The sequence below is a fragment of the Ursus arctos genome, unplaced genomic scaffold (assembly GCF_023065955.2).
Source record: "Ursus arctos isolate Adak ecotype North America unplaced genomic scaffold, UrsArc2.0 scaffold_13, whole genome shotgun sequence".
In the NCBI taxonomy this organism is placed as follows: Eukaryota; Metazoa; Chordata; class Mammalia; order Carnivora; family Ursidae; genus Ursus; species Ursus arctos.
This window is the reverse complement of record NW_026622797.1, coordinates 16,693,359-16,718,933: the sequence shown is the minus strand read 5'-3', so window position 1 is coordinate 16,718,933 and position 25,575 is coordinate 16,693,359. Positions and strand designations below refer to the sequence as shown.

At 43.1% G+C, this 25,575-nt stretch overlaps 1 protein-coding gene across 1 annotated transcript in view; it reads left to right on the top strand.

Moving 5' to 3' along the window:
* Positions 1–23,310, top strand: part of UST (uronyl 2-sulfotransferase) — a 288,838-nt gene extending 265,528 nt beyond the window's left edge. Inside the window, exon 8 of the mRNA XM_026505011.4 lies at positions 20,278–23,310. Coding sequence (XP_026360796.3) covers positions 20,278–20,561 — 284 coding nt within the window. The 3' untranslated portion in view covers positions 20,562–23,310. The remainder of the gene's footprint in view (positions 1–20,277) is intronic.
* Positions 23,311–25,575: the final 2,265 nt, after the last annotated feature.

The window sequence follows — 25,575 nt, the reverse complement described above, 5'->3', positions numbered from 1 at the left end:
TGGCACCAAAACACCCTTCCTGCCGTGGTATCTCGAGGTCATTGATTTATTAAGTTGGGTAGATGTGGACATTCCACATTCTGCTCGACCTCCCCACATTCCGTAGCATGATTCTCAGGGAATGTTCAAATGACATTTGTCTGTTTATTTTCCCTTTTGACTGATGAGGATCCTTTCTGAGAGGTAGACACCAGCATTATTCAGGAGTGCAGTTTAGACTTTGGTGATATTTTTCAATACATTTTTAAAACTCCTTCAAAAGTAAGCAGCAAAAATAAAAACTACGGGCTTTTCTTTGGAATTGTATTAACCATAACCGACACACCCCTGGCTGATCTAAATTGATCCTGATTTTTTTAAATAAGAGGAATGATTAATTGTACAAAAATGCTGAGTGTCAGGAGATGTGGGAGAATGGAACGTGACGGTGAATTGATACACCTTTTCTCCCATTTGACTGATTACTGTGCGACTGTTTGACTGTCTCTTCCTAATTCCTTTCCCTTCTTTAGAGCGTTTGTAAAAGCCCACATGCCAAGACTAGTTAAGGAGCCGGAGCCCAGGTAGCAGCTGGGCCAGAAGGCACAAGCCACCCAAAGCCTGGGCACAGCCGGTGGCTTGCAGTGCGGAGACAGATCAGGAAGGTGGCCCAGGGACAGGTGCTGGTGTTAGGGGTGAGTGTGAGAGTCAGGGCCACAGCCCAACGCAGACCAGAAGTCTCCGTGGCGGAATACGGATCCCACACGGAGCTACAGGTCTTCCACAGCCGTATTCCCAGGGAAACACCCACGTTCAAGAATAGAGAACTCCAAAACCACCTTCAGCCACACTGTTGTCAGCCCCATGGGAGATTCAGCGAGCCGGAAAAGATCTAGAAAGTCAGGCAGCCCCTCTGTTCCCCCTTGGGGGACTTCACCAAGTGGTTAGTATTCTGGAAAAAAAATGGGGAAGCCAACACAGAAGAGGGAAAGACCAGGGAATGGGTCTGATTTTCCTAACACCAGTTCCTGGGTACTGTTTGGTCTTTGGACACAATCTGAAATTGATCCTTTGTGTATTTCATGATTTAGCTAAATAGCTTGTCATGCCAGAAGATAGTGAGTCTGCATTGGTTTGGGCCAAATCACATGACGCCGGGAACAGGGCAGAGGATTTGACGGCGCCACTCCTGATCTCGCAGGGTCATGCTTCGTCATTTCTATCTCCGCCATGTCCTTATACTTCCCGAAACTGCCCATCTATGATAGTGATGGGTTGGGGAGAGCTTCTGACAAAACTGTGCTTTTTTTCTTTTTTTTTTAAGTGTCATGAACTGTTTTCTGAAAGTTTATACTTCCGCAGCCCAGGTAAAATGCAACAGAGGAAAAAAGGGATGGATAAGAAATAGTCCTACCCAAGGGGAACTTTGGGGAGAGAAAAATATATGAAACATCTTAAATATATTTTTGACATTTAAAGCATTATATAATCAATTCTAGATTGTGTGCTATTAGTAAGCAAGATGCGCTTTGAGAAATTTGTAGAGTTAGTGATATGTAGGTGGGGAAAATCTATCTATAAATGTGCATGAATACTGCACAGGATATGAACCTTTACTTTCACCGAATGATCGGTAATTTTTTTTTCTGAAGATTTTATTTATTTATTTGAGAGAGTGAGAGAGAGAGAGCACGAGACAGGTGAGGGGCAGAGGGGGAAGCAGACTCGCTGATAATCAGGGAGCCCAATGTGGGGCTCGATCCCAGGACGCAGAGATCGTGACCTGAGCGAAAGGCAGATGCTTAACCGACTGAGCCACCCAGGCGTCCTGAATGATCAGCTCTTAAACTTTCTAAGGAGCATACCTTCTTGCAGTCTTGATTTTCTGTAACTGCAGGAAGTATAATTTATCCACTAAATTTCAATTAAATTTAAATTTACACTCTTTTGTTTCAATTATGAAGATCAGCGTTGTTCCATTTGAGTGACAGAATACTGATGTCCCAAGAGAACAGAGTTTGAGAAAAAAATAATAACAATAATCATAACTGAAATGGATGTTATAGTTAACATTTAGTGGAAATGTACTGTGTCCTAGGTGCTTTTTTAAGCCCTTTAGATGTATCATTTCCTTTAATCCTAATAACAGCCTTATGAGGTAGATACTGCTACTGCACCCGTTTCACAAATAAGGAAACTGACAAATCAGAACAGATTCTTTTTTTTTTTTAAAGATTTTATTTATTTATTTGACAGAGAGACAGCCAGCGAGAGAGGGAACACAAGCAGGGGGAGCGGGAGAGGAAGAAGCAGGCTCATAGCGGAGGAGCCTGATGTGGGGCTCGATCCCAGAGCACCGGGATCACGCCCTGAGCCGAAGGCAGACGCTTAACCGCTGCGCCACCCAGGCGCCCCCAGAACAGATTCTTAACGTTTCTAGGCCACTACGCTGGTCATTGGCAGAGCCAGCACTCAAACTCTGGCCTGGGTCTTTAATCTCTCTTGCTCTTAACCACCCTACTGCCTTTGCATGTAAGGAGCAAAAATCAAAAACGTAAAAGATCTGAGATGGGGTAGTTAATAAAACCTATGATTCTAGCAAATTTTATTTTGCTAAATTCTTAAGAACCCAATGTTTCTGGAAAGCTTAGAAATTCTGTTGAGATGATGTTCACTGATATTCTAGGTATGTTACTGTGTTTCAGTTTTTTTCTGGGAGAAAGATTAGAATAGTTGAAATTGCTCAAATTGACTGCCTTCATAAAGTGCTTGCAAAGACTCAATCTGGTTAACAGTAAAACCATTTGTTTCAGCCATGTCAACAACTCTGGCTTTCATAAGGATTTAATGATTCGGGGAATGGAATTTAAGAAAATAAACAATCCAAGGAAAACCGCTTATTTTTCTAAAACAGCAAAACAAAAATGGGAATCCTTTCCAGTCTAGTTACTGCAAATGTTTGTTGGAGTCTTAAAAATTCTCAGAGTACGTGATTTATCATATAGAACAAAAAGGTGATTAATCAGCACTTCTTTAAAAACTTTTTTAGGATCCTATCGCTGTTGTTTTAATTGTTTAGATAGAAAAATATTCCGTGGTGTATTTGCTGTTAAAATTATAGTGAGTTGACATTCAGTAACATTTATTTTTAAAGTTGTCTATTAAAATATTTAATCTACCAGAAATAAATATGATCACCAAGTGGTGAAATCAATTTAATATTAATTCAATCTTGCTTGTTCAAAAGAATTACTGGCTTTCAAATATTTTTACAAAGCCCTTTGCTACTTATGAATATCATTGAGCTACGATTAAAGGTTGTGAATATCAACAAGCTTGAGAACATCTTATGCTAATGTTCAGGGCCATATTTTTTTTCTCTTAAAATTCTAGCATTCTGACTATTTGCTCTGTTGACCTTTGTGTCTCTATAGAGACCCAAGCTCATGTGTGGGGGTTTTCCATGACAATTATGGAAATGACACATTCATTATCTGCTATTATAAGGTAGAAGCTTGGAAGTCAGCTGATTTCAGCCTTTGACAGTATATGTCAACGTATTAATGGTATGTAGGAAAAAATAGCCATTCATGTGTCTATTCGATGAGGAAATGCACTAATTGATGAAGTTATGTGGAACTGGAGACTAATTTCTTCATAAACATTTTAAGTGCAAAGAAAATTATGTGCTCAGCTGCAGCCATTAACTTAACAAAGAATTGGATCTAAACACCTCAGGAAATGCACAGAGAACATGATGTCTAAAAGTCTCCAGGAATCACCTAGTGTACTATTGCTTCAAGGCACGCTGTGAGTGAAAAAGTGTAGGAATTGGGGCTTCTGTCTAGTGTCAATTTTGGACAGTCGGTCATGGTGTGGAGAAACACAAGCACGGGGACTGTCAGCCTGAGCCTGGCAGTGATCACTGCCATGGACTTGAGAGAGGGAACGGTGGCTTGCCAGTCATGATCCATCACCCGTGCCTAGGGCTCTAGCAAAATGAGAGAGCAGGAGTGATGCCCAGTCCTATTCTCACCCCACCCTCTACTGCTTTGGACTTCGTGGGATAAAAATAGAAGGAGAGAAAGACAAGTTCTTATGCTCCGGAAGGTTTTGCAATGTTCAGAAAAGGAGGGTGGATTAAATCTGCCCAAAAAAGAGCCAAAGAGCTTTCAGTAGCCTCCAATTCTTCATTTTATTGTCACTAGTAAAACCCAAGAAGTGACGATTGAGTTAAATGGCATTAAATTAGAATTTAATCTTTTTTGGTAGAAATGGTGTAAAAGTTTTCAAAGGGGACATGTTAATTCCTATTAGCATGTTCCACAACCTTTGATACTCAACCGCGTTAGCTCAAGGAGGTCATATAAACACTAGCATGGTCTTTACAATCTCTTGCAATTCCAGATACCCTGTACATTTCACATGCTGCGGTCAGAGGGGACACCAGTACTTAATGGGAAAGCTAATAATTGCATTCAGGTCTTCTTTTTAAAACCTGCTGGTTTCAGTGGCATTCATTTTGTAATCTAAGGAAGGAAGTTGGCCAGTAAAATAAGAGAAAGGTGAAGTGGATCCGTGAAGCTAGCCAAGATTTGAAATAACGTCATTTCATATTATTCTTATTTCATATACATTATCCAATGGGTCAGAAATTGTCATTGGTTTTTTCATTTTTCCAAAGAGAATTGGCGGGGAAGGAGGAACATTTTAAAACTGAACCAGGCCTCCTAATACCTCTGTCTGAGAACCCACAGCCCACACAGAAATTCAAGAGATGTGTTTAGTGAGGGAACTCAGTCCCTCAGCCTCTGAGCTATAAGGATTGCAGACAGTCCAGCCAGGAGGTTACCTCAGCATAGACCGAGTAAATAAATCATTTGGTAAAAGCCATTAGAGAGTAAAGGTTAATGGAAAGTCATAAATCAACCAGCCTGTCTACGTATGGTTTTGCTAGAATGTAGGAGTAATTCAAAAGTTTTCAAATATTTCCTTAACTGTGTATGATTTGAAGAAGAGGACTATGACATAACGAACCAGTTTCTATTATTATGTCAAAATGAGATGAAAACATGGTATGGATCTAATGCCAATTCACTTATTCAGTTTTATGCAGTTAGGTGGTTGTTTTTAGAACATCATGAAACCTCATTTCATGGCCCTATAAAACTAAAATGTAATGGCTTACAGCTTTTCCGTTTGTTGATTTTTCTCCTTCAAACATCTTTGATTTTCCATCCTTTGAACAAATTTTTAAAGAATGTCTTGAATGTCTTGCAAATGGTCCTGTTCTCCTGCCCTCTCCGCCACCTGTCTTTAAGGCCATTTCTGAAGTGAACCGATCCTGACAGAACCTCATGATACCTATGAGCACGTTTTTTAAAAAACATCGGCACCTCTTCCTTGGCTGATTCTAATCCCCAGTGTGGCCTTTCCATCATTGGTAGATTGTTTCTTTGTAGTACCCCCCTCCCATCCCACCCCCACCTTATCTAAGAGGAAGGGCTGGTGCGCAGCTACACAATGTCAGGTTCCTGTGGCATCAGAAGTTTCTTGGCAGTTGTCTTCTCCCTTCCATCCAACATCACAGATTTCTGCCATTTCTCTCAGCCATGGGGCATGGAAGCTCAACTCAAGATGGCGCCCCCCCCACCATCGTCATTTAGAGCTGCTGTTGAGCTAACACCTATCCCATGTCAGTGTTCCTCCCTTTTTTTCTTTCATAGATCAGAAGAAAGAGCTTAATTTTTCTCATCAGAAAGAGCTTACATTTGTCTTCCTCCTTAATAAAAACACCCCTCCCCCACCATCTCTTGCTAAGAGCAGCTGCTACCCAAAGGCAATTAATCATTTAAGTATCTTCTCTTAGAAACTTGCAACTTCTATTGCCTGCCATCTTTTACGGGCAAGTTCCAGTGACAAATGCAAGTTTGCACCGCAACTGAATCTTTCAAAAACATATTATGAAAAAATTATGTTGTTCTTACCAGATTACATTTGTAAATTTTAATACGTCTGGAAGCTTTTTACAGCATTTCAATGTTCATATCGAACATTGGCCACTGTTCTTTAAAGCAGTAGCAGGGCACCCAAGCGTTTCCCCCTCAGATGGCCTTGGTATCTATTGGTATGAGCCCATCAATTTCAAACTTTCCTTAATTGAACAAATGGACCTCCCACAGATGGACAGGTTGCAGTTTCAGCTTCTTGTTTTTTCTTAGGGTTTTGCTTCAAGCAAAAGCCATTGGGACGAGCTTATAGATATACACCCCGTGTTACAGAGCATGCGGTTGAAAACCTGATATCCAACAGGGAGAGAAGGAAGAACAGGACAGTTCATTTACATCTTCCCAAAACCTGGCCCTACCCGCGTGCTCTAGATCGCCCAGATAAACTAACTTGATTTCAAAATAACATTGCAAACTTTCCCAGTGGAATTGACAGCATCCTTGGAACTTCATTTCACACTTCCCTGACTTGGGAATGGTTATTTTGAGTAGCACCTCTTAGTAACCTGACTTCTTAATGCCTGGGCAAGAGGTTAAATATCTCACTTATCTACATGTTTGGCCTCCACGAACAGCTACTTCATTCAAAGCCCTTCAAGGGTTTATCAAAATCTCACCATGTTTAACATTCCAGAGAAAACATCCAGGTTGCTGGTGATTGGGGCTCACCTTGGCTTTACTCGTCAAAGCTGATCATTGTGGTAAATACAATGTCAAAACAACAACAAGGAAATAGACTATATTCCCTTAAAGATAATGTATCTAGAATGAACAATACAAGAGAAAAAAACTAGGTTCTGTGGTAGCCCCAAAGGCGTTCCCAGTTCATAGAATCCCGAGAATGAGCAATAATTCAATCACTCTCATTATGGACATCACGTGGTATAGTTTACCAAGAACTTCTTGCACATTATGTGTTTCACAAGCAATTATAGTCCCATATTAAGTGCCGTAGTACTTTCTATTCTCACAGGCAGTAGTTGCAGGATCTTCAAAAAGCCCTGTGTGTTTTAAGACTTAGAAAGTGAGGTTACAGTTAGATTAATGGCAGGTGACATCGAAGAAAACATCTTAAAGGTTAGGAAAATCACATTACATGAATGTCAGGACCTCTGACAAAAGAAAGTAAATCACGTCTTAAAGCTGTCAGAATTGAAACCCTTATCAAGCTATGAGAAGAAAGTTCATCACTCCCTATCTACAGCTGTCATTTATGTTAGGGAGATAAGCAAAAAGGCACATGATCACTTACGAGCAAGGTTGTTTATCTCATTATTTAGAGTCATAGAAACTAAAAAAACAACTCAATTATCTAACAGTAGCAAACCGGTTATATGACCTGGAAGGCGTTGCAAAATGTGACTTGGAATAATTCAGGCTATAGGCAAATGCTTATGATCAGTTAAGTTGTAAAAGAATATAAAACTCAATAAACAGTATAGCTAAGATCCATCTTACACTTCACATACATAAATGAGAAAAAGACTAAACGGAAATACATTACTATAGTAATAAATGTGGCTTGATTTAAAGCCATTTTATCTTTTTAATCTTTTTCCAAAAAATTTACCCTCAACTTTTTGCATGTGTGTGTATGTGCATATAGGTAAATATATGTGTCTATGTGGTATTTATAAGCTTATGTACATCATAACCAGAAAGAAAATTAATTTTTAAGTTGTGAGAGGTTTACCTAAGAATTAAGTTTAAAGCTAAAAGCTTATGAAGTCCCCAGGAACTTTCTGATAACCCTGTACATCACCAGATAGGTAGCTTGATCTGTATGAAACACAGGAGAAGAAAAGTAATGGAGCAACATCTTAAAATGAGACGAAGAACTGTCCTGTGGGCATTTTGCCATCTTTGGAGTGCCCGGAGTGACCGTGGGTGTCAGCAGTTGGCTTGAACATCATCAGGACTAGATTTAGACAACGCAGTGTGATTCCAAGAGAGGGCCTCTTCCCTGTCAAAGGAGGGGTGTGTGTGTGTGTGTCTGTGTGTGTAAGACAAGTAGCCTAGACCTGCTAACACCATACAGACTGAGGGATAGAAAGAAGAATCTTGCATATAAAGTAAAAGCAGAGCCTATGGGATTATCAGATGCCAAAGAAACTTGGACAGAACCACTGGGCTAGTGTTTCTCTTGACGTTCTTTGTTCAAATAAGTCCATTTGATCAGGAGGTCCTCATCACCGCCCACGACATGATTCCAAACAAAGTAACAAAAGTATGAAAAGTAACAAAAATGCATTTCTCCATGATTTCAAATAAAAAAGTGCATTTGCGATGAGGAAATACATTTTATTAATAATGCCGTAGTCAGTCTTCCAATAAGGTGTTTTTAAGCAGATACTTTCACATATCTTGGTTCAAGTGTTGCTGTGAAAATAAGCTCTCTGGTATTGCCATTCTCGTGCCCAAGCCAGTATTTTAATAGCCGAGTGCGCCGGTGGGGAAAGCATGCCTGTAGTACTAGGGTTGTGTGCACTTTCAAAAGAAATAGATGGGCTTTTTGACCATTTAGGTCATGATGCCAACATTGGGGAGAGAAGAAATGGGAGTAAATGGTCCTCTGCTCAGGGAACCGGGGCAGCAAGGAGAGCGGGGAGCCGGAGCCAGCAGCCCCCAGTGGGCACTGAGGCAGCCCCCAGGAGACACTCAACAGCACGTGCATGTCCACATCTGAACAGGAAGGGATACGTTCTGACGCCTCCTCCAGTTCTGACATGGTTACTTCCAAGCTTTAGGACCTGTGTGTGGTTGGACAACTCGCACAACCAAGTCAGCTGGGGTACTAATAAAGAATGCAGGTTCCAAGGGCCCCCTCTCTGCAGGTGTCGGGCTGCCCAGGTGATTCCTTACACAGGGTTTGTCCAGCCAGGTGTTCACCTGGCTCGACAGAAGGACACAAACATAGCCCTCAACGCCCACCCCTTTGTGGTCCGACCCCCCTTTTCCTCCCTCCTAAGCATGGGACTTTCAGATTGTCTGGGAAGTTGTCGGAAGGACTGTACATCTGTTTCTCTCTTTGTTGTTTACTCTCCGTCCTGGAGGAGAGGGCCTGTGTTTCCAGCAGTTAGCGGTTCTCTTGTTCCCTGGAATCCTGCTTGGTGGCTAGTAGGTGCTTCAGGAGAATTTGAATGAGCCAAGGCAAGCCGGGTAAGAAAATCGCTAATACCACTCCCGCCCCCTCCCCCACCCCCAGCGATTCTGGCAGATTCTGAGGATACATCGTGTGGAGTTGGAACACCCGGGCAAACAACCTGGAAGCCCCTCCGATGGGCCACCCTCACCTCCAGATTTGATGAGGTTAGAACCCGACCTTGCAATGTTTCTGTAAAAACATGTCTCCTTGCAGGGCCGTTGCCATTTTCTTTCCCAAAGGGGGCCAGTGCCCTGGCTTCTGCGGGCTCTCGTGACCCACCCCACACAGGCCAGTTCCTTTTTCTTCCTGGATCCCTTTGTGGTGCTCCTGCTTCCAAAATTCAAAGCAAATTGGAAGCATTAAAAAGGCTTCATTTTCTTTCATCAAAGGGGCCTAGCACTTTCAGGCATTAAAAAAAAAAAAGCCACTCATGTAACTTTCCCTTGGCTCCATAGAGAAAAGGTCCTCTTGAAATTCAAAGTGAGCTCAGTTTATTTTTTCAATTAATTATATTTCCAGATCTAAAAAGATTGTAAAAAAGAACAAGAAAAAAGAAAAAAAAATCCCTCTGTTTACTTTACCAACCGAGTCAGCCATGAAGTGCTTTTTGTTCTTTTCTCCCCTAATTGCCATACCTCCAAGAAGCTGGTCTTACCATGCCCTCGATCATCCGCAGGGCATATCAAACGCCGGCTCGTTCAGCCCAGCGCAGCGCTGCTCGCAGTGACACATATTCATTTCCGGGGGCGGCAGCCGGGAGGGAGCCGCTTGTGTTTGAACTGTGTGGTCTCCCTATAGAATTCAGGAAATGAGTTTACCCTCTCTGTGACAAACATCGTGTTCACACGGTTTCGAGAGCAGCCAGCTCGACGGGAGGCTCTGCAAGAGCGGGCCCCGGGATGTGCACCCCCCCCCCCGGCTGTCCCCACACTCCCCAGTGCCCCTGCTCGCTGCACCTGACCGTGGCTTTCATCATACCTGTCACCTGAGAACGCACACCTCAGCCCTTGTGTGCTGGACATTTCTGAATGTCATCTAACCTGAGATCGGGAAACCACGCGTGTTTTAGGCAGAGGGCTGCTTCTAGCAGCAGGGCCTCGGGGTGATTACCCCTCCACTCCCCCGAAAGGTGAAGAGCTGATGCCTATCTTTTCAAGATGCTTATTTTTTTTTTCCAGTGGTAAAATGTGGCCCCACTGCTGGTTGTTGCTCAACTTGTATGCATTTCATGCACATAATCTCTGCTGGACCAGGTTCAAACAGGGCCAGATTGATGGGGACGGGGGCCTTGGTCGGTGTAAGTGTGCGTTCCCTTAGATCAAGGGAAGGAATGCCCACAGCAGCTCGGCGTCAGAACACACTGCAGGCCCGTGGTGAGGTTTGGTTATTTTGCATATGGTTAACCATCTTGGAGGTCATAAAATAAGGCCTCTGTCCTCTGGTGCAGCAGCTGGGTTTACACAGTATTTCCAGATTGTTTATTTTGGCCCAAAGCCAGGGCTACATCGTTTTTCCATTATGCCTGTTTGACAGATGAAGAGAGGTGGGAAGAGGGACTTCAGGGGGCAGGTCTGTGATTTCCTCTTTATTTACATTAGAGGGACTTTTGAGAGCTCTGAAGATTATGAACCAGTCCAAACATAATGTCAAGGCAGCGGAGGTAGGGAGGGCCACTGCTTTTGCAAAAATGTCCAGCTCTCAGGCAGTCAAGCAAAATTGGTTCATGGCCTCCGCTTGAGGTCGCGTTGTGGCATTGTGCCTGTCACTGCTCAATCTTGCATACAGATGGGCCACTGGTAAATGATATTTATCATCACATTCAGACGTTAGACTCCCACTATTTGCTTAGGAGTGCCTTGGGAGGGGCAGCAGGTTGGGAAACAGCCTTAGTGCCTTCAATGGTATATGTGTTCTGTGTGGACGGATGTGATTGGAGCTGAGTGTGGGTGGGAGTCCAAGGCCGCTATAGAACTTTTCCTTTGCAGTCCTTTGCCTGAGACGCCAGCTTTCTGATGCTACTCCCCATGCCCTGCCCTATGTTCTTCTACCAGGGAGCATTCGAGAGTGGTCAAAGGGCCACCATTCATATTACAGCCACAGCAACGCCCTTGGAACTTGGGTCAAGTGCACGGGATCAGAATGAATGTTTTACTTCTAAGTGAAATGTTTTCTTTTGCAAATGGAGAAACAGCACTAAAAGTACCAAAAATGATGGCAAATTGAGTAATCGAACAGCGTTAATATAGCAAAGTTAGGTCACATAGATGTCCTGTTGCTCCAACAGTGTTTGGGTTTCTTTACTTAATAGCTGTAGTAAATAATACGTGTGACCTATATTCATTAGCTATATATGTAGTGACGTATATTACATGTTCCTACACAGGTATCTATGTTGGTGGCATAGGTTCCTTATCACAGTATTTCTTAAGCTTCGCCAAGTATATGTAAGCCATCTGTCACTGTAATAGAGGGTTTCCAATAAAGTGGAGAAGAAAAGCAAATACGTCTACCTCTCCAGAGCACCCTGGGATCCCAAACCCCTGCATCAGCCCATCCTAAAGAAATCGGATTTCTAGAAATGGAAGGTTTGCTCATGAAGGACCCTCAACTACGGAAAGAATTTAGCAAAAACAACACAGGTACAGTCAAGACCAAAATTTGCCCTTTGGGTTAATCCAGTCTTACAGATGGATTTAACATACAGCTTTCAAATCAACAAACCTTTATGGATGGTTGTTATGTGCCAGGCATGGAGCTGGGTGCTGGGAAGCTAAAAATGAAAAAGATACAGTCTGTTTCAGTCTGCACAGAGTTCTGCTGGCTTGCAAGTTTTTCACCAGAGCCTCCCTGACTTACCAAAGCTTAGACTTAGAACACTCAAGCCCTTCTCTTCAACCCAACCCCTTAATGCCAGAATACACACAGGGCAAGGAGAAGGGGTGGTTATAGATTTCCACTCAATTTGGAAATTAACAGCCAGTGATGTAGCAGAAAGGCACTGGGCTGGAAATCAGAAAGCCTGCTTTCTAGTCTCAGGACAGTCACTTACGGTCAGACAACCTTGAGCAAGTCTTGTGACCTCTCAAGTCCTCGGGATCTGTAAGTAAAATGGGTTGCCCTGAGGGCTGTGTGAGGAAATGAGAGGCCACGAGAAAACCCACGAATCCAGGGAGCTCTATGCAAAGAAGGCCATGTTATTCTGCTGAGCTGTGGGGAGATGGTGAGGTAGGGAAAGGTTTACGCTGTTTATACCACTATCTATAAAGCTTTAATAATGCGGAAACATCGCTCAACTCAGCCGTCTCCCTACTGACCTCAGTATTGCCTTGTTTTTTGTTTTTTGTTTTTTTTCTATTGGCCTTGGATGACCAGCTCTAAATGTTTATGTTATCGGGGGTCAGCAGTATAAAAAGGAGCCCTGTTCAGGGCCATAGTGACTCCGTAGGGTCTCTACTATGACTCCTCAGGGAGAGTAGAGTCTGGGAGCCTAGAGAAGTCTGTCCCCACCTAATCCCGACTCTGTGGTGACTTTGGACATGTCTATGAGGAAAAACAATCTATTCTCCTATTGAAATAAAAAGGTCAGAGGTTGGTTTTCATTGTTTGGTTAGTTGGTTTTCCCTTCCGATCATTTCACAGCTCAAACCCAATGCCTACTTCGAGGAAATCTGCTGCAATTATGAAAACAATGAAGGGGAATCTTTGGCCACTCCCTAAAAGTAAATAAGAAAATGGAAAAAAAAAATCAAAAACGTCCTGAAGCCACAGCTTTTCTTTGCCAAACGTATTGATTAATTAGAGTACGGGAGCAGAAAAACATGACTTGGCCAACACTATCATTCCAAAAAGGCAACTGGGTCACAAAGCTACACACGAAATTACAGACCCCCGGGGGAGATGAAAAATCCCACATGTGAGGGTAGGCTGCTTCCTGCTAAGGAGCCAGCATTCATGGGTCTCTTGGGCATTTTCTATTAAGAACACTCAGATATTGCCTCTGTTCCCACTTGGCTATGTCCAAACGTCACAGGCACAGCCAAGCCTTCTTTGGGTCTGACAACACCCCCTTCCTTCTGTTGACTTCTTTCACTCCCTCAGTGAGCACAGTTACAGGGCACTGTGTGTCCCTGGGTGCTGAACTGTGGAAATCCAAAGATAGATGGGGGCCACCCCTCTCCTGGGCACTCTCAGCATAACAAGATCTATTAGGAGAACAGCTAGATGAAATGGTGGGGATGTTGGGAAAAAATCCAGGGAACATTTTTTAGAAGTTTCATAGTGCCTCAGGGGCCTCCTAAGAGTTTTCCATCTTTTGGTTGAAACACACACACACAAACCTACCCCCTACCCTCAGACTTGCACACACAGCAGATCTTCATGATCAAATAGTCAAATAATAGTGATGAGAGACCCAGCTCCATGCAAAGTATTGTGGAGACAAGCACATTACGCTGGGTATCTCCACGAGGGATTTCTGACCAAGGAAAGGAAATGTTGACACCATCGAACTAACCAGAATGAAATGCCCTGTTTGCTCCCATCATGAGCGGTCTCCTGAGGAGGGATTCTCCCCTAAGACCGTGAACCCCATTCAGCCATAAACAATGTGAGGGGTCAAGAGCCTGGGTTCAGAGTCATCAAACTGTCCAGACCCAACTTCTGTCTTCTCCACTTCTCAGCTGTGTGAACTTGAGCAAATTTACTAAATTTCGATGTCACATCTATAAAATGGTGATAATAAGAGAGCCTCCCTCATTGGAGTTTCTGTAAGGATTGAGTACATATTAGAATTCTCACATTCTTCGCACCGAGAAAGCTCTCTCGAAAATGCCTGTTGGGGATGAAGCTCATGATGATGAAGTCCCATTCACTGTTCATAACACCCACGTCTGGTGCAATAAGATTATCCAATAAATATTTGCAGAAAACAAAGATGGAAGGCAACATTGGACACAGGAATGCGGCTCACTTGAAGCCTTCGTTTTGGCCTAGAGCACTTGCTTCCTAGGTTCGTGAAAGCCAGAATTTCAAAACCTTTAAAGCAGAAGCATACAACCCAAATTTTTATAGCAGCCAAGGAGGTAACATAAAAGCATGAACTGGCGTTTGGGGTCTGGAACAAAATGGAGAGCCCTGGCCTCTCGTGGGGAGGGAGGTGGGCAGCCATACTCAGCTGTGGAAGAATATTGCCTCACTTTGAGAGAAGCCAGAGATGCAGATTTCCCTGTGAAATAGAGCAAGTCTTACAACAACTAAGTCAATTTCTAAAAAAAAATACCTCACAGGCCAAATAACACAGCCTGCCCGTCAGATCTCAGGCTGGCTTCTTGCTGTGCCTTAATGAAAGGCGCCCTGAATTTGTCTCCTTCTGAAATGCTCATGGTGGGGACCAGAGACGTGCGCCCCTTGAAGTCACCTCTCAGTTCCTGCTAGTTTCAGAGGACGCTCACGGAGGTCTTCACCTCCAGGTGGGTACGTTCTACAGCGTACGCCCCCCTAACGAGCGCCACTTCGCTTCCCAAGGATGCTAATAATAAGTATAGATTTTTAAAGCATGATTGTTTTGTGGCCGAAATAAGAACGGTCTCCAAAAAATCCTAACAACTTCCTCTAGAACTGCTATTATGGAAATCTGGAGAGAGGCTGATTCCACAGTTCACGTCGCTTTATTTTGTTTGGAGGGAAAGTCTGGCATTTTACAAAAATGTGGGACACTTAGCAATGGAATGACTTTTCCATAGCACTGATTACTGTACACCAAGACACATAACCATATGTCTTTGAAATGCAATTTTAAAAATTCTCCGCTAACTATAACAGGGCAAACTTCCCTCTAGTCTTTCCATGTGAAGGTGATAATTTTCTACAGGCTCATGAAAGCTTCACTGGTTATGGCGCAGTATTAGTGGAAACGTCAACACAAATGGAGGTCCAGTCTCAGATTCCAACTCTGTCACTGACTTACTAGCAGTGTGACCCTGGGTAAGTCATTTACTCCAGAGCTTTTATCCCCCCCCATCTGCAAAATTGGGGGTCAGAACACCTCATAAGGTTATTGATAATATTAAATACAATAACATGCCTATGGGCATCCTCCAGGCCTCTAATAGATGTCCATGTCAGTGTTGGTTGAGTCTGACCTTTGTTTCTCCTCTCACAAAACAAAACTCTTAATTCTGACCATATACCATCCTCTGGCAGTATCGTTAACCTTCCTTTGAAATTTGGCAACTCTGTGGAAAACAAAAGGGGGAAGAAAAGCTGTAATCATTTCATATAAACTTTTGGTTTTGTGTCCACAGTGGTATGAAAAGTAAGGGTAGAGGGTTGGATGACACCACCAGAGAGGAAGGAAGGGGGAGGGGAGGGAGGCTAGGCCAGCATCCGGGAGCACTCACATTGAAAGGACCGGCAGGGAAAGAGGTCTGGGTATGGGGGTTGAAAGGGAGCAATCAGGAGACTAGGACAATCTTAGTGCTCATTCACGGTAGCTGTTCCTATAAAAATACACCACAAGGGATCAGGGGTAGCTGGGACCGTCACCATCACTTGGCACATCAGCTAATTAATGATGTAGATATACCCATGTTCTTTTCCCTTGTGCTTGAATGAAACGCTATTACTTTTGACAGATGATTACCTCCTCCGCCCATCCACCAACTGGCCCATCCTCAGCTCTAGAGGAAAGCATGCAGGGAAGAGAATTTTGCTGTGATGAACTAGGAGTAGCTTTATAGCAATTGACCCAGTTACCTAATCCTAATCAAAAAAGGAAATGTGTAACCCCCTTATGCTTTCATGTTTTCAAATCTTCCAACATTTTACTGACTGATATTAATAACCCTTTATAGCCAGTCAACATTTTACATCCAATTTATCTTGAAGACTCGTCTAAGTTACCTGGTTCTAGGATGAAAAGTCAGTGGACACTTTTCTTGGATGGTTCTGTGGTCAGTGATTATACTTGCTGTGTATTATTTTTAGGAAAATTGTGTTTCAACCTGAAAGAGCTTTGAGGCCTTGCAATAGAGCAGGTCCCAAATTACTTATTTACAAAGATGTAGTAGGCTCCACGATGTTTACTGCTTTGGGTCTTCTGCCAAAACAGGGTAGGAGGACCTTCTGTTTAAGTTGCAGGCACTACTAGCCCCTCCCTTTTTCATAAAATGTAAATACAAGGCCTTCTGTCTTTGCTGTTGCATGTTTATGACTATACACCTGACCAGCACGTAAGAGAACTAACTCCGCTACTTATCGTTTATACCGGGACTAGTACTCACTAGAATAAACGAGATATATGAAAGATTGTAGAAGAAAATGCAGTCTTGATTTCTTTAAGAAATGATTTCCTGTGGGGCGCCTGGGTAGCGCAGTCGTTAAGCGTCTGCCTTTGGCTCAGGGCGTGATCCTGGCGTTCCGGGATCGAGTCCCACATCAGGCTCCTGGGCTGGGAGCCTGCTTCTTCCTCTCTCTCTCCCCTGCTGTGTTCCCTCTCTCGCTGGCTGTCTCTCTGTCACATAAATAAAATCTTTAAAAAAAAAAAAAAAAGAAATGATTTCCTGAAATCAGGGGTCCTCAACAGATCCATAAATCCCTAAGATATTCATAGATGGGCTTCCAGAAGCCCGTACACCCTCCGTGTCTTCCTGAGCACGAGCTCTAGTCAGGTTTTCAGGAAGATGAAGAACCTCTACTCTGGAGTATATTCCCTGGTCAAGCTTGAGTTGAGTACCTGGGATGTGCCATTTTTCTCTGTCACCCAGGGAACTTGTGGCTGAATATACACGAAGGATGTTATTTAAATGATGCTGATTTCGTTACAGTTTTCTCTTACGAAAATTCACACAAGATATTTCTCTATGCTTTATAACTAAGACTAGATGTGAATAAATTGTTTTGAATGAAGAGCAGTTCACAATTTTAAATTCTCTGTTGGTTGGTAGAAAGTTTAGGGCCCAACTCTCAACCCACCTCCTGCCCAAGTGCTTAGGACTTCACAATGTGCATTTTATGTTACTTTTTTTTTAAAGATTTTATTTACTTATGAGAGAGAGAGTGTGTGCATGCACATGCCCGTGAGAGAGAGAGAGAGAGAGAGCACAAAGAGGGGGAGGGGCAGAGGGAGCAGGAGAAGCAGGCTCCCCACTGATCAGGGAGCCCCGCTCTGGGGCTCAATCCCAGGACCCTGAGATCATGACCTGAGCCAAAGGCAGAAGCTTAACCAACTGAGCCACCCAGGGGTCCCATATTTTATGTTACTTGATGTTGGGGTTTGAGGGACTAATAAATAACACCCATTTCCCCCAGCCTGGGCTCTAAAATAATTGAGAAGTAGACACTGGAGACAGACAGGTGGAGATCCAAATGTCAGCTTTATTACCAACTCAAGCTAAGTGGGAGAATGCAGCCTACATGTCAGGAGAAGTGGGCTGGTCATATTCCACCCTGACTTAGACAGACTTGCCCACCAAGTCACAGGCATGGTTAGAAGCCCTCACCTTCTCTGCAGGAAGGTGTGAAGTCTCAGCAGACAGACACACTCTTTCCAGAGGGGATGGCATCTCAACCCCTTCTCCAAAATTCAGAGATACCCCTCTGGCCCTGGTACCTGCCCACCTCCCTGGAAGAGGGACTGGGGCAAGAAGCAGGAGCAGTACTCTAGGAATATCCTTCCAGATGGGAAGGTGGAAGCCATTACCCCTAATACCAAACTTCTGACCCTCATTCTCCCTTTGCCCAGTGCCCTTAACTATCAAGCTCTTTGCAGCATATATATTTTTGTAAAGTTCTTTACATTCTCTTTGGACCAGGCTGGGCCATATAAGTTAACTAAAAAATTTATTTGAGAATCACAGGAATCCTAATATTTTTTATGGTATGAAATAACAAAAGGCCACACAATTTAGAGTGCTTCAAGAGAAAGGGACTGTAGGAGTCTGGAAATAAGGGAATTATGTTTCTTGCTCCTTTCAATGTTTACCTTAAAACTCTTGTGCCTTGTCTGTCCAAATGTGTATTGTATTTTGCAAGAGACTCAGTTGGAAAAGCAATACCCTTATTTCAATGAGGCTGTTATTATTCTGAGAATGTCTTCATTAGAATTGCTATTGGAGGCTTCAGAAAGTATCTCAAACAGCTAAAAATGATAAGTTTTTGTCCTGGGAGGTGAATCTGATTTTGGAAGCAGCCATTTGGAGCTATGTTCAGTAAATAATATACCTATTCAAATTTGGTAACAAAAAGTTTTGGTTAAAAATAAGATGCTAAAAGAAAATATCGTGGCAAATTTTCATGATCTTGGGTTTGGCCATGGTTTCTTTAACGTAACACCAAAAGTACAGGTAACAGGAGGAAAAATAAATTGGTTTTCATTAAAATTAACAACTTTTGTTCATCAAAGATAACTATCAACAGAGTGAAAAAACAACCTACAATTTGGGAGAAAATATTTGCAAATCATATACCCGATATATACTCAGACTTTCCAGAACGTATAAAGAACTATAACTCCACAATGACAGTTTAAACAATCTAATGCCAAAATAGGGGAAGGACTTGACTAGACATTTCTTAAAGAAGATATACAAATGGCCAACAAGCGCACGAAAAGATCCTTAGTCATTAGTGGAATGAAAATCAAAACCACAATGAGATACCAATTCACACTTACTGGGATGGTCGTAAATTTTTTTTTTAATAAAAATAACAATTATAGAAGAAGGTTTGGGGAAATTGGAGCCTTCGTACATTGCCAGCAGGCACCCAAAGTGTGCCCCAAAGAACTGCAGTCAGGGACACAAACAAGTATTGTATACACATGCTCACCACAGCACTCTTCACAACAGCCGAAAAGTAGAAACAACCCAAGTGTCCATCAATGGATAGACGGATGAACAAACTGTGGTCTAGCCATACGATGGAATACTGTTCATTCATAAAAAGGAATGAGATACTGATAAATATATAATGTGGCTGAACCTTGAAAAGGTGAAAAACCTATGCTACCTGAAAAAACCAGACACAAAAGGGCGTATTGTATGGTTCCGTTCGCATGAGGTACCTAAAAAAGGCAAATTCACAGGCAGAGTAGATTAGAGGTTACCTGGGGAGGGTGACAGGGAGTTTAATGGGTACAGAGTTTCTGTTTGGATCAATGAAAAAATTTTGGAAATAGTGGTGATGGTTGCACATTATGAATGGAATTAATGCCACTGAAATGTACACTTTAATAGGGTTAAAATTTTATATATATAGGGGCGCCTGGGTGGCACAGCGGTTAAGCTTCTGCCTTCGGCTCAGGGCGTGATCCCGGCGTTATGGGATCGAGTCCCACATCAGGCTCCTCCGCTATGAGCATGCTTCTTCCTCTCCCACTCCCCCTGCTTGTGTTCCCTCTCTCGCTGGCTGTCTCTCTCTGTCAAATAAATAAATAAATTCTTTAAAAAAAATTTATATATATATATATATAAAACATTTTTTGTTAGGTGTTACATATAAAATATATAGAACATTGTATTATTAGTTACTAATATAAAACTAAGCAGATTTTAGTTATAATTGACCACAACTTTAAAAGCCTTCAAAATTTACAACAGTTAACAGTGTATTTTAAGAAATCTAGCGGTTCTTCCTTTATTTTTCTTGACAAATGTGCTAATGAAATGATGAAATGCAAATAGATTGTATATCAAATTAAACTCTCAATAATGCATATTAATACCTTAAAAGAAAAAACAAGATGATTAGAAAGTGGTGAGAGCTTTTCCCCATGCTTCCTCCTGAAAGTAAAGCCCTCGATGTGTGTAACAGGAAGTAAGAAAGGAAACCGGGTAGATTTTCCTGTTCAGAAGAATGTGTCATTTGTAGATAATTGAATTGTGGTCAAATTACATAGTTCGCATTCCGTGCAAAGAACATCAGATCATTTATGTTTGGTCAACTAATGTTGATATTAACACCTAGAATATGGTGAAATCTTTCTAAATATTGCGGGGAACCATTTTTCCCTTCTATTCTTTGCACGCTGAGTTTCTCGTTCTCTAGGAGCTGCCAGTCTCAGGCACATAATGCAGGGCTTCGTCCTTATTCCTTTTGAGCGAAAGCATTAGAGACGGCTGCTCATGTGCCACCCCGGTTCTTTTCCAGAGCATAGGAAACTTGGAAATATGACTGTGACCGTGAAGAAGACTGTTCCCTCCCCTGAGGCCGTGCAGATTCTCTACCAGCGAATGAGATACGAGTATGAGTTCTACCACTACGTCAAAGAGCAGTTCCACCTGCTTAAGCGCAAGTTTGGACTGAAGTCCCGCGTCAGCAGACCCCCTCTGAGGCCCCAGTTCTTTATTCCAACCCCACTGGAAACCGAGGAGCCGATCGATGATGAGGAGCAAGATGACGAGAAGTGGCTAGAAGATATTTATAAGAGGTGATGCCAGCACTGTGTTGCCTCCACTGGCTGTATCTCCCTTTTCCAGAAAGTTCTTTTGTGGGGGGGGAGAAATATCCTTAAGGGACTAAGTTAATGCTCAGCTGCATTAAAAAGAACAAAACATTCCCACATGTTGGGGTCATTGGGAGATGCCCGGTTTTGCGGGTCTTACTTGTCTAACTACATTGTGTCTTCCTGGCTCCTTGGGTCCTTTCCCAGGTACACTAGATGGGACCATCACAGGGCAGCCCATCATAACATAGCTTTTCTCTCGAGCGTAATGAGAGGAGGGGGAGAAATAGAGCCCACGGCCCAGTAACTTATCATTTGTAAAATGACTTGTAAAAATATTACCTCAGTGGTAGGAAACATCCAGACTTATCTATTTCGGTAGAAATACAAAACCACTTCAGAGACCAGGGAATCCACTCCAGAAGGATCTAAGAGGAGAAGCTAAGACTGATAAGGGCCTCAAAAGGGAGGATGCCCCTGGATGAGTGGTTTCCGCCCCCCCCCATGGGTAGAATTCTGCCTCTGGTCAGTTTCAGGGGACACTTTGACCAACAGCAGCATACTTATCTCTGAAAGAGCAGGAGTTGGTGCCACACCCCCAACCAATCCAGAGCCTTGAGTACCTTTCAAGGTCAAGGTGCACGGCAAGCTCCATTGAGACACTCCCTTTCTAGGCACCATTCTGACAGATCTCAAAGTAGCACAGCAGGGAAAAGAATTTGTTTGCTGTGTAAGGAAGAGTGTAGGTGAGACAGAGCAACTCTGGAGGTCACGTGACGTCAGGAACCAGTGTGGTTGTGTTCTTTGCACCCAATATGAAACATCTCTCTCCCCAGCATTGCTTTCACTGGAAACCCAGGAACCAGTTTAGCTCTGGCATTTGACTGCTGTGGGCAGAAATTCTAAGCCTGACCACAGACGATGCATAATCTACCAGGCACACCCCTGGCCCAGTTGGGTCCCACAGTCACTGGCATCTTTCACCTTTGGTCCCTTGAGAGGTACCTGGTTTTGGTTAAAAAAGGGGGGGGGGGGGTCCTGAGTTCTACTCAGGCAGCAGTGAAACTACAGTCCCATGTCTTACTGAAACGGCTCTTTCCTGAGAACCCTTATGAAGACATCAAGAGGAGAAGAAGCAAGAGCTTCTGGTAGGAGACCGCCTGACCAGCTCTCTGAGTGGGCGTCTGCCCCCAGAGCGGTCCGCGTAACTGCTGGGCAGTTCCATTGTTCCAGATTTCTCTTCTCCCCATTTCTTACCCATCATCTGCCACCAATTCATGATCCCATGGGTCTTCGGATTCTGAAATGTTTTCATCTTTAACTGCTCCCCCCTCCCCGGCCCTGAGTATACATATATTCCCGGGTGTTAACATACAGCCAACAAGAAGCAGGGGAGGGGTGCGGGAGGTGATGGTAGGCAGAATACTTGCCCCAGATTTTGTCTCCTTCATGTTTTTTTCCCTAGAGCCAGCCCTTTCAGAGCACTAGCAAAGCGTGAGTTGGGAACCCTTAATAGTAAATAAGACTGACTTTACACAAGCTACACATTTTCTACTTTTCAGAAACCAACAAGTCTCTCTAGAGTTTTTTCTTCGTTCACTAAAATTGGACGGTAGCCAAGATAGAAAGCAAGTCCTTGGGAACCTGTCGAGTGAGCACTAAAGCTACTCTATCATGAGATGTATTGAAAAGGCTCCACCCCACAGGAGTCCAGTGAAGGCTGGGACCACAGAGGCACAAAATCCAGCATTTGGCCACTGGTGGGCCTCCTTTCTGCCTCAGAGAACTGGGGCAGAGACGTGCTTAAGAGAAATGTTCTTAGAAGAGGAAATATCCTTTGTCCTGTTGAGAAAGCCCAGGGCCCTACCATTAGGCCTACCTTAAACAGCAACGCAGAGAACAGCTGTCCTATTCAAAATAAAACCAAGGACGACTGCCTGGTACATGGTGAGTCATTTCTATGAAACTGCATATAAAGTATGATGATTAGTTTACACACTGAGCAAGCTCACTCTCTGAAAATAAAATCGAATCGGCTTCGTGTTCTCTGTCCTTGTCAGAACAGCAGGACCACGGTCATCTTTACAAGGCAGCGTCCTTGTGCGAGTTCACACGAGCACTTCGACCTGTGTGTTCAAAAGCAATTCTCGTCAGCCCTGATCCTGGCAATGTCACAGCAAGAGACGCTGACTGATTCCCTTGCAGGGCCTGACCGTTACTTTGCCCCAACAAATAGCCTCTACGTCCTAAAAGTCAAGGCACTCCGTCAGTTGATTGGCACACATGACAACATTTCCTTGGCCCTGAGCCCAACACAGTTTGTACTTCATGAAATATATTGTACATTTTACATAGTTTAATTTAAAAAATACATTTTAAGCTGGTTGATCTTTGACTGCCTTATTTATTATAACCTTTCAGCACATTCCAAGGTTTTAGTTACTCAGGAAGGAGTTAATTAAAATGATTTTTATTTTGGTCTGATGGATGTTTTTTAAAAGGAAAATTATTATTATGAACCTTCAGCCTACTTTCCTTGAGTGCCGTAAAAGTGCTTGTAAATCTTTTTTTTTTTTTAAGAAGAAAGAGAAAAACGGTGTTTGACATGGATGGAAATTCAAAAATATATATGGAACTGAAACATTAGCTTAGCTAAAATAAAGCAATCTGTGTTTGAGATGAAGTGTTCCTTAACTTATTCATTATCCATATAAATAAATGAATATAAGTAAATTGAACATTTTTTTCCATTCTGTTGATAGCTGGAAATCAAAGTGCCTGTCATTCTTCACAGCGCCCTCTGCCTTCTTAACTGGCTAAACTTTTTCTATCAAGATGGGATTTTTTTAGAAAAATGTATTTTTTTAAGTCTGTAAACTCGATTCTCATAATTGGATGACACCAAAAAGCTGGCTGAAAAAATTCATCTGGTCGTGTGTATACAACCCCGAGCCACTGACTTTACCCCCACGTGCGCTGGCTAGTTCGGTGTCGGGGTGCTTCTGCAGAACCCTCAGGCCCATGGTGGCGGGGGTCCTGGCTGCAGATGTGCCCTAACACGGGCAAGGAAGGATACGCCACACCACGCCTCTTAGCGTGTAGTCTGATCTCTTTCCCCGACAGGTGGAGCCTCAAAACGTGGGTGACTCTCATCTCCCAAGCAAGCAGCTTTGATCCAGAAACACTCTCCCTGTGAAATTTCTCAGCTGCATCAAAAGGGACTTGTAGGGGTGCCTGGGTGGCTCAGTCGGTTAAGCGTCTGCCTTTAGCTCAGGTCATGATCCCAGGGTCCTGGGATTGAGTCCCATCTCAGGCTCCCTGCTCAGCAGGCAGTCTGCTTCTCCCTCTCCCTCTGCCCCTGCTCGTGTGCGCACGCGCGCTCTCTGTCTCACTCTCTCTCAAAAAATAAAAAGTTTCAAAAACGGGGGGACTTGCAGAAAGTCAGGGAGTCCCCAGGCTTTCTAGCTATCGGACACCACGTGCCAACTACATGTGGCTATTTTGTAAAAGGAAAGAATCAAGATCTTGGTACTAATGAAGGAAAAACCTATTTTGGTAATAATATGCTTTAAGTAAGAGTCTGAGTCTTAAACAAGTGACAAGTGGTTATATTTATCATTTAATTTGTTCTGTAACTTGGTCACATGATGTTCGACTCCGAGTGATCTTCAAAGACAAAAGTACTGAACGAAACCTGGACCAAACACCCCTGGAGTTGCTTTGTTTGGTCCGAAGTACTTCATAAATGTGCTGTTACCTACCAGTTCATCCAGTGAACTATTTGGCTTTAAATGAAGTTTGTGGATAACGGTAGGATTTCTCAGAAGGCAGAGCGATGGTCGGTACGCATTCAGAACAATTGTTCTGTGGGTCAAACTTATGAAATTCTCTTTAAGTAAAAGTAAAGAGGATTTATTGTACTAAAATAACTTGTTTCACATCTGGTGATGAGAATAATTTTTTTAAAAAAGTGTGTTGAATACCCTAGAAAAGTAAAGCCTGTTTTAGGCTAAAACCAATATTAAGAGTCTGTTAAGAAAAACACAGAACTTTCACAGCTCAGAAAATTCATCATGGAGGAGCTCAGCGTGTTAGGGCCATAGACTGGCTTAAACAACAGAAATTTATTTTCTCACACTTCTGGAGGCTAGAAGTTTGAGATCAAAATGTCAGCAGCCCTGGTTTCTCCTGAGGCCTCTCTCTTTGACTTGCACCTGGGCATCTTCTCCCTCTGCCTTCACATAGTCTCACCTGTGTGCACCCTGATGTCTGTGCCCAAATTCTTCTTTTAATAAGGACACCACTCATATTGGATTACTGCCCACCCTGATTACTTCATGTTAACTTGATTAGCCCTACAGAGACCCTATCTCCAAATACAGTCATATTCTGAGGTGCTGGGCGTTAGGACATCAACATACGAATTTTGTGGAAACACAATTCCTCTCAGAACACCCAGATGACAGCAGAGAAGTGAGAGCAGAAGAACTAATCTCTGACTAGGAGAGAAGCGAGCCTACAATCACAGACCCCTGCGACTGCAGTGGGGCTCAGCAGTCACCTGGCTCTTGTCCTTTATACGTAAGGAATCGAAGGCCCGGACAAATACAAGACACAAATACATCACATGCTCACTTTTTCCATTGAGGGTTTGATTAACTTTCAAATATCAAACAAATCAAAACTTTAAAATGATGAGGGAGCCAAAGTCCCTCTACACGGCCTCCCTGGGCAGCTCTCCTGGGAGTGGGGCCTGTGGGACCCCCTTCCAGAGAGGGAGGGCCTAATCATGTAAGTCCTTAGAGACAGATGTGGAAATAAACCCGTTTCATGTTAGATGTTTCTCTCTACCCAAAGGATTTGGGCTACGTGTTGCCCCTCTCAGATTATCAAGTTTTATGTCTCTTAAAAATCAAAATGAAGATTCACGTTCTAGTTCCTGTAAAAAGTTTCAGAAGGACCTGCCTCGGAAAATAAAGTGAAATGCGGCTCATAAAGCTAGT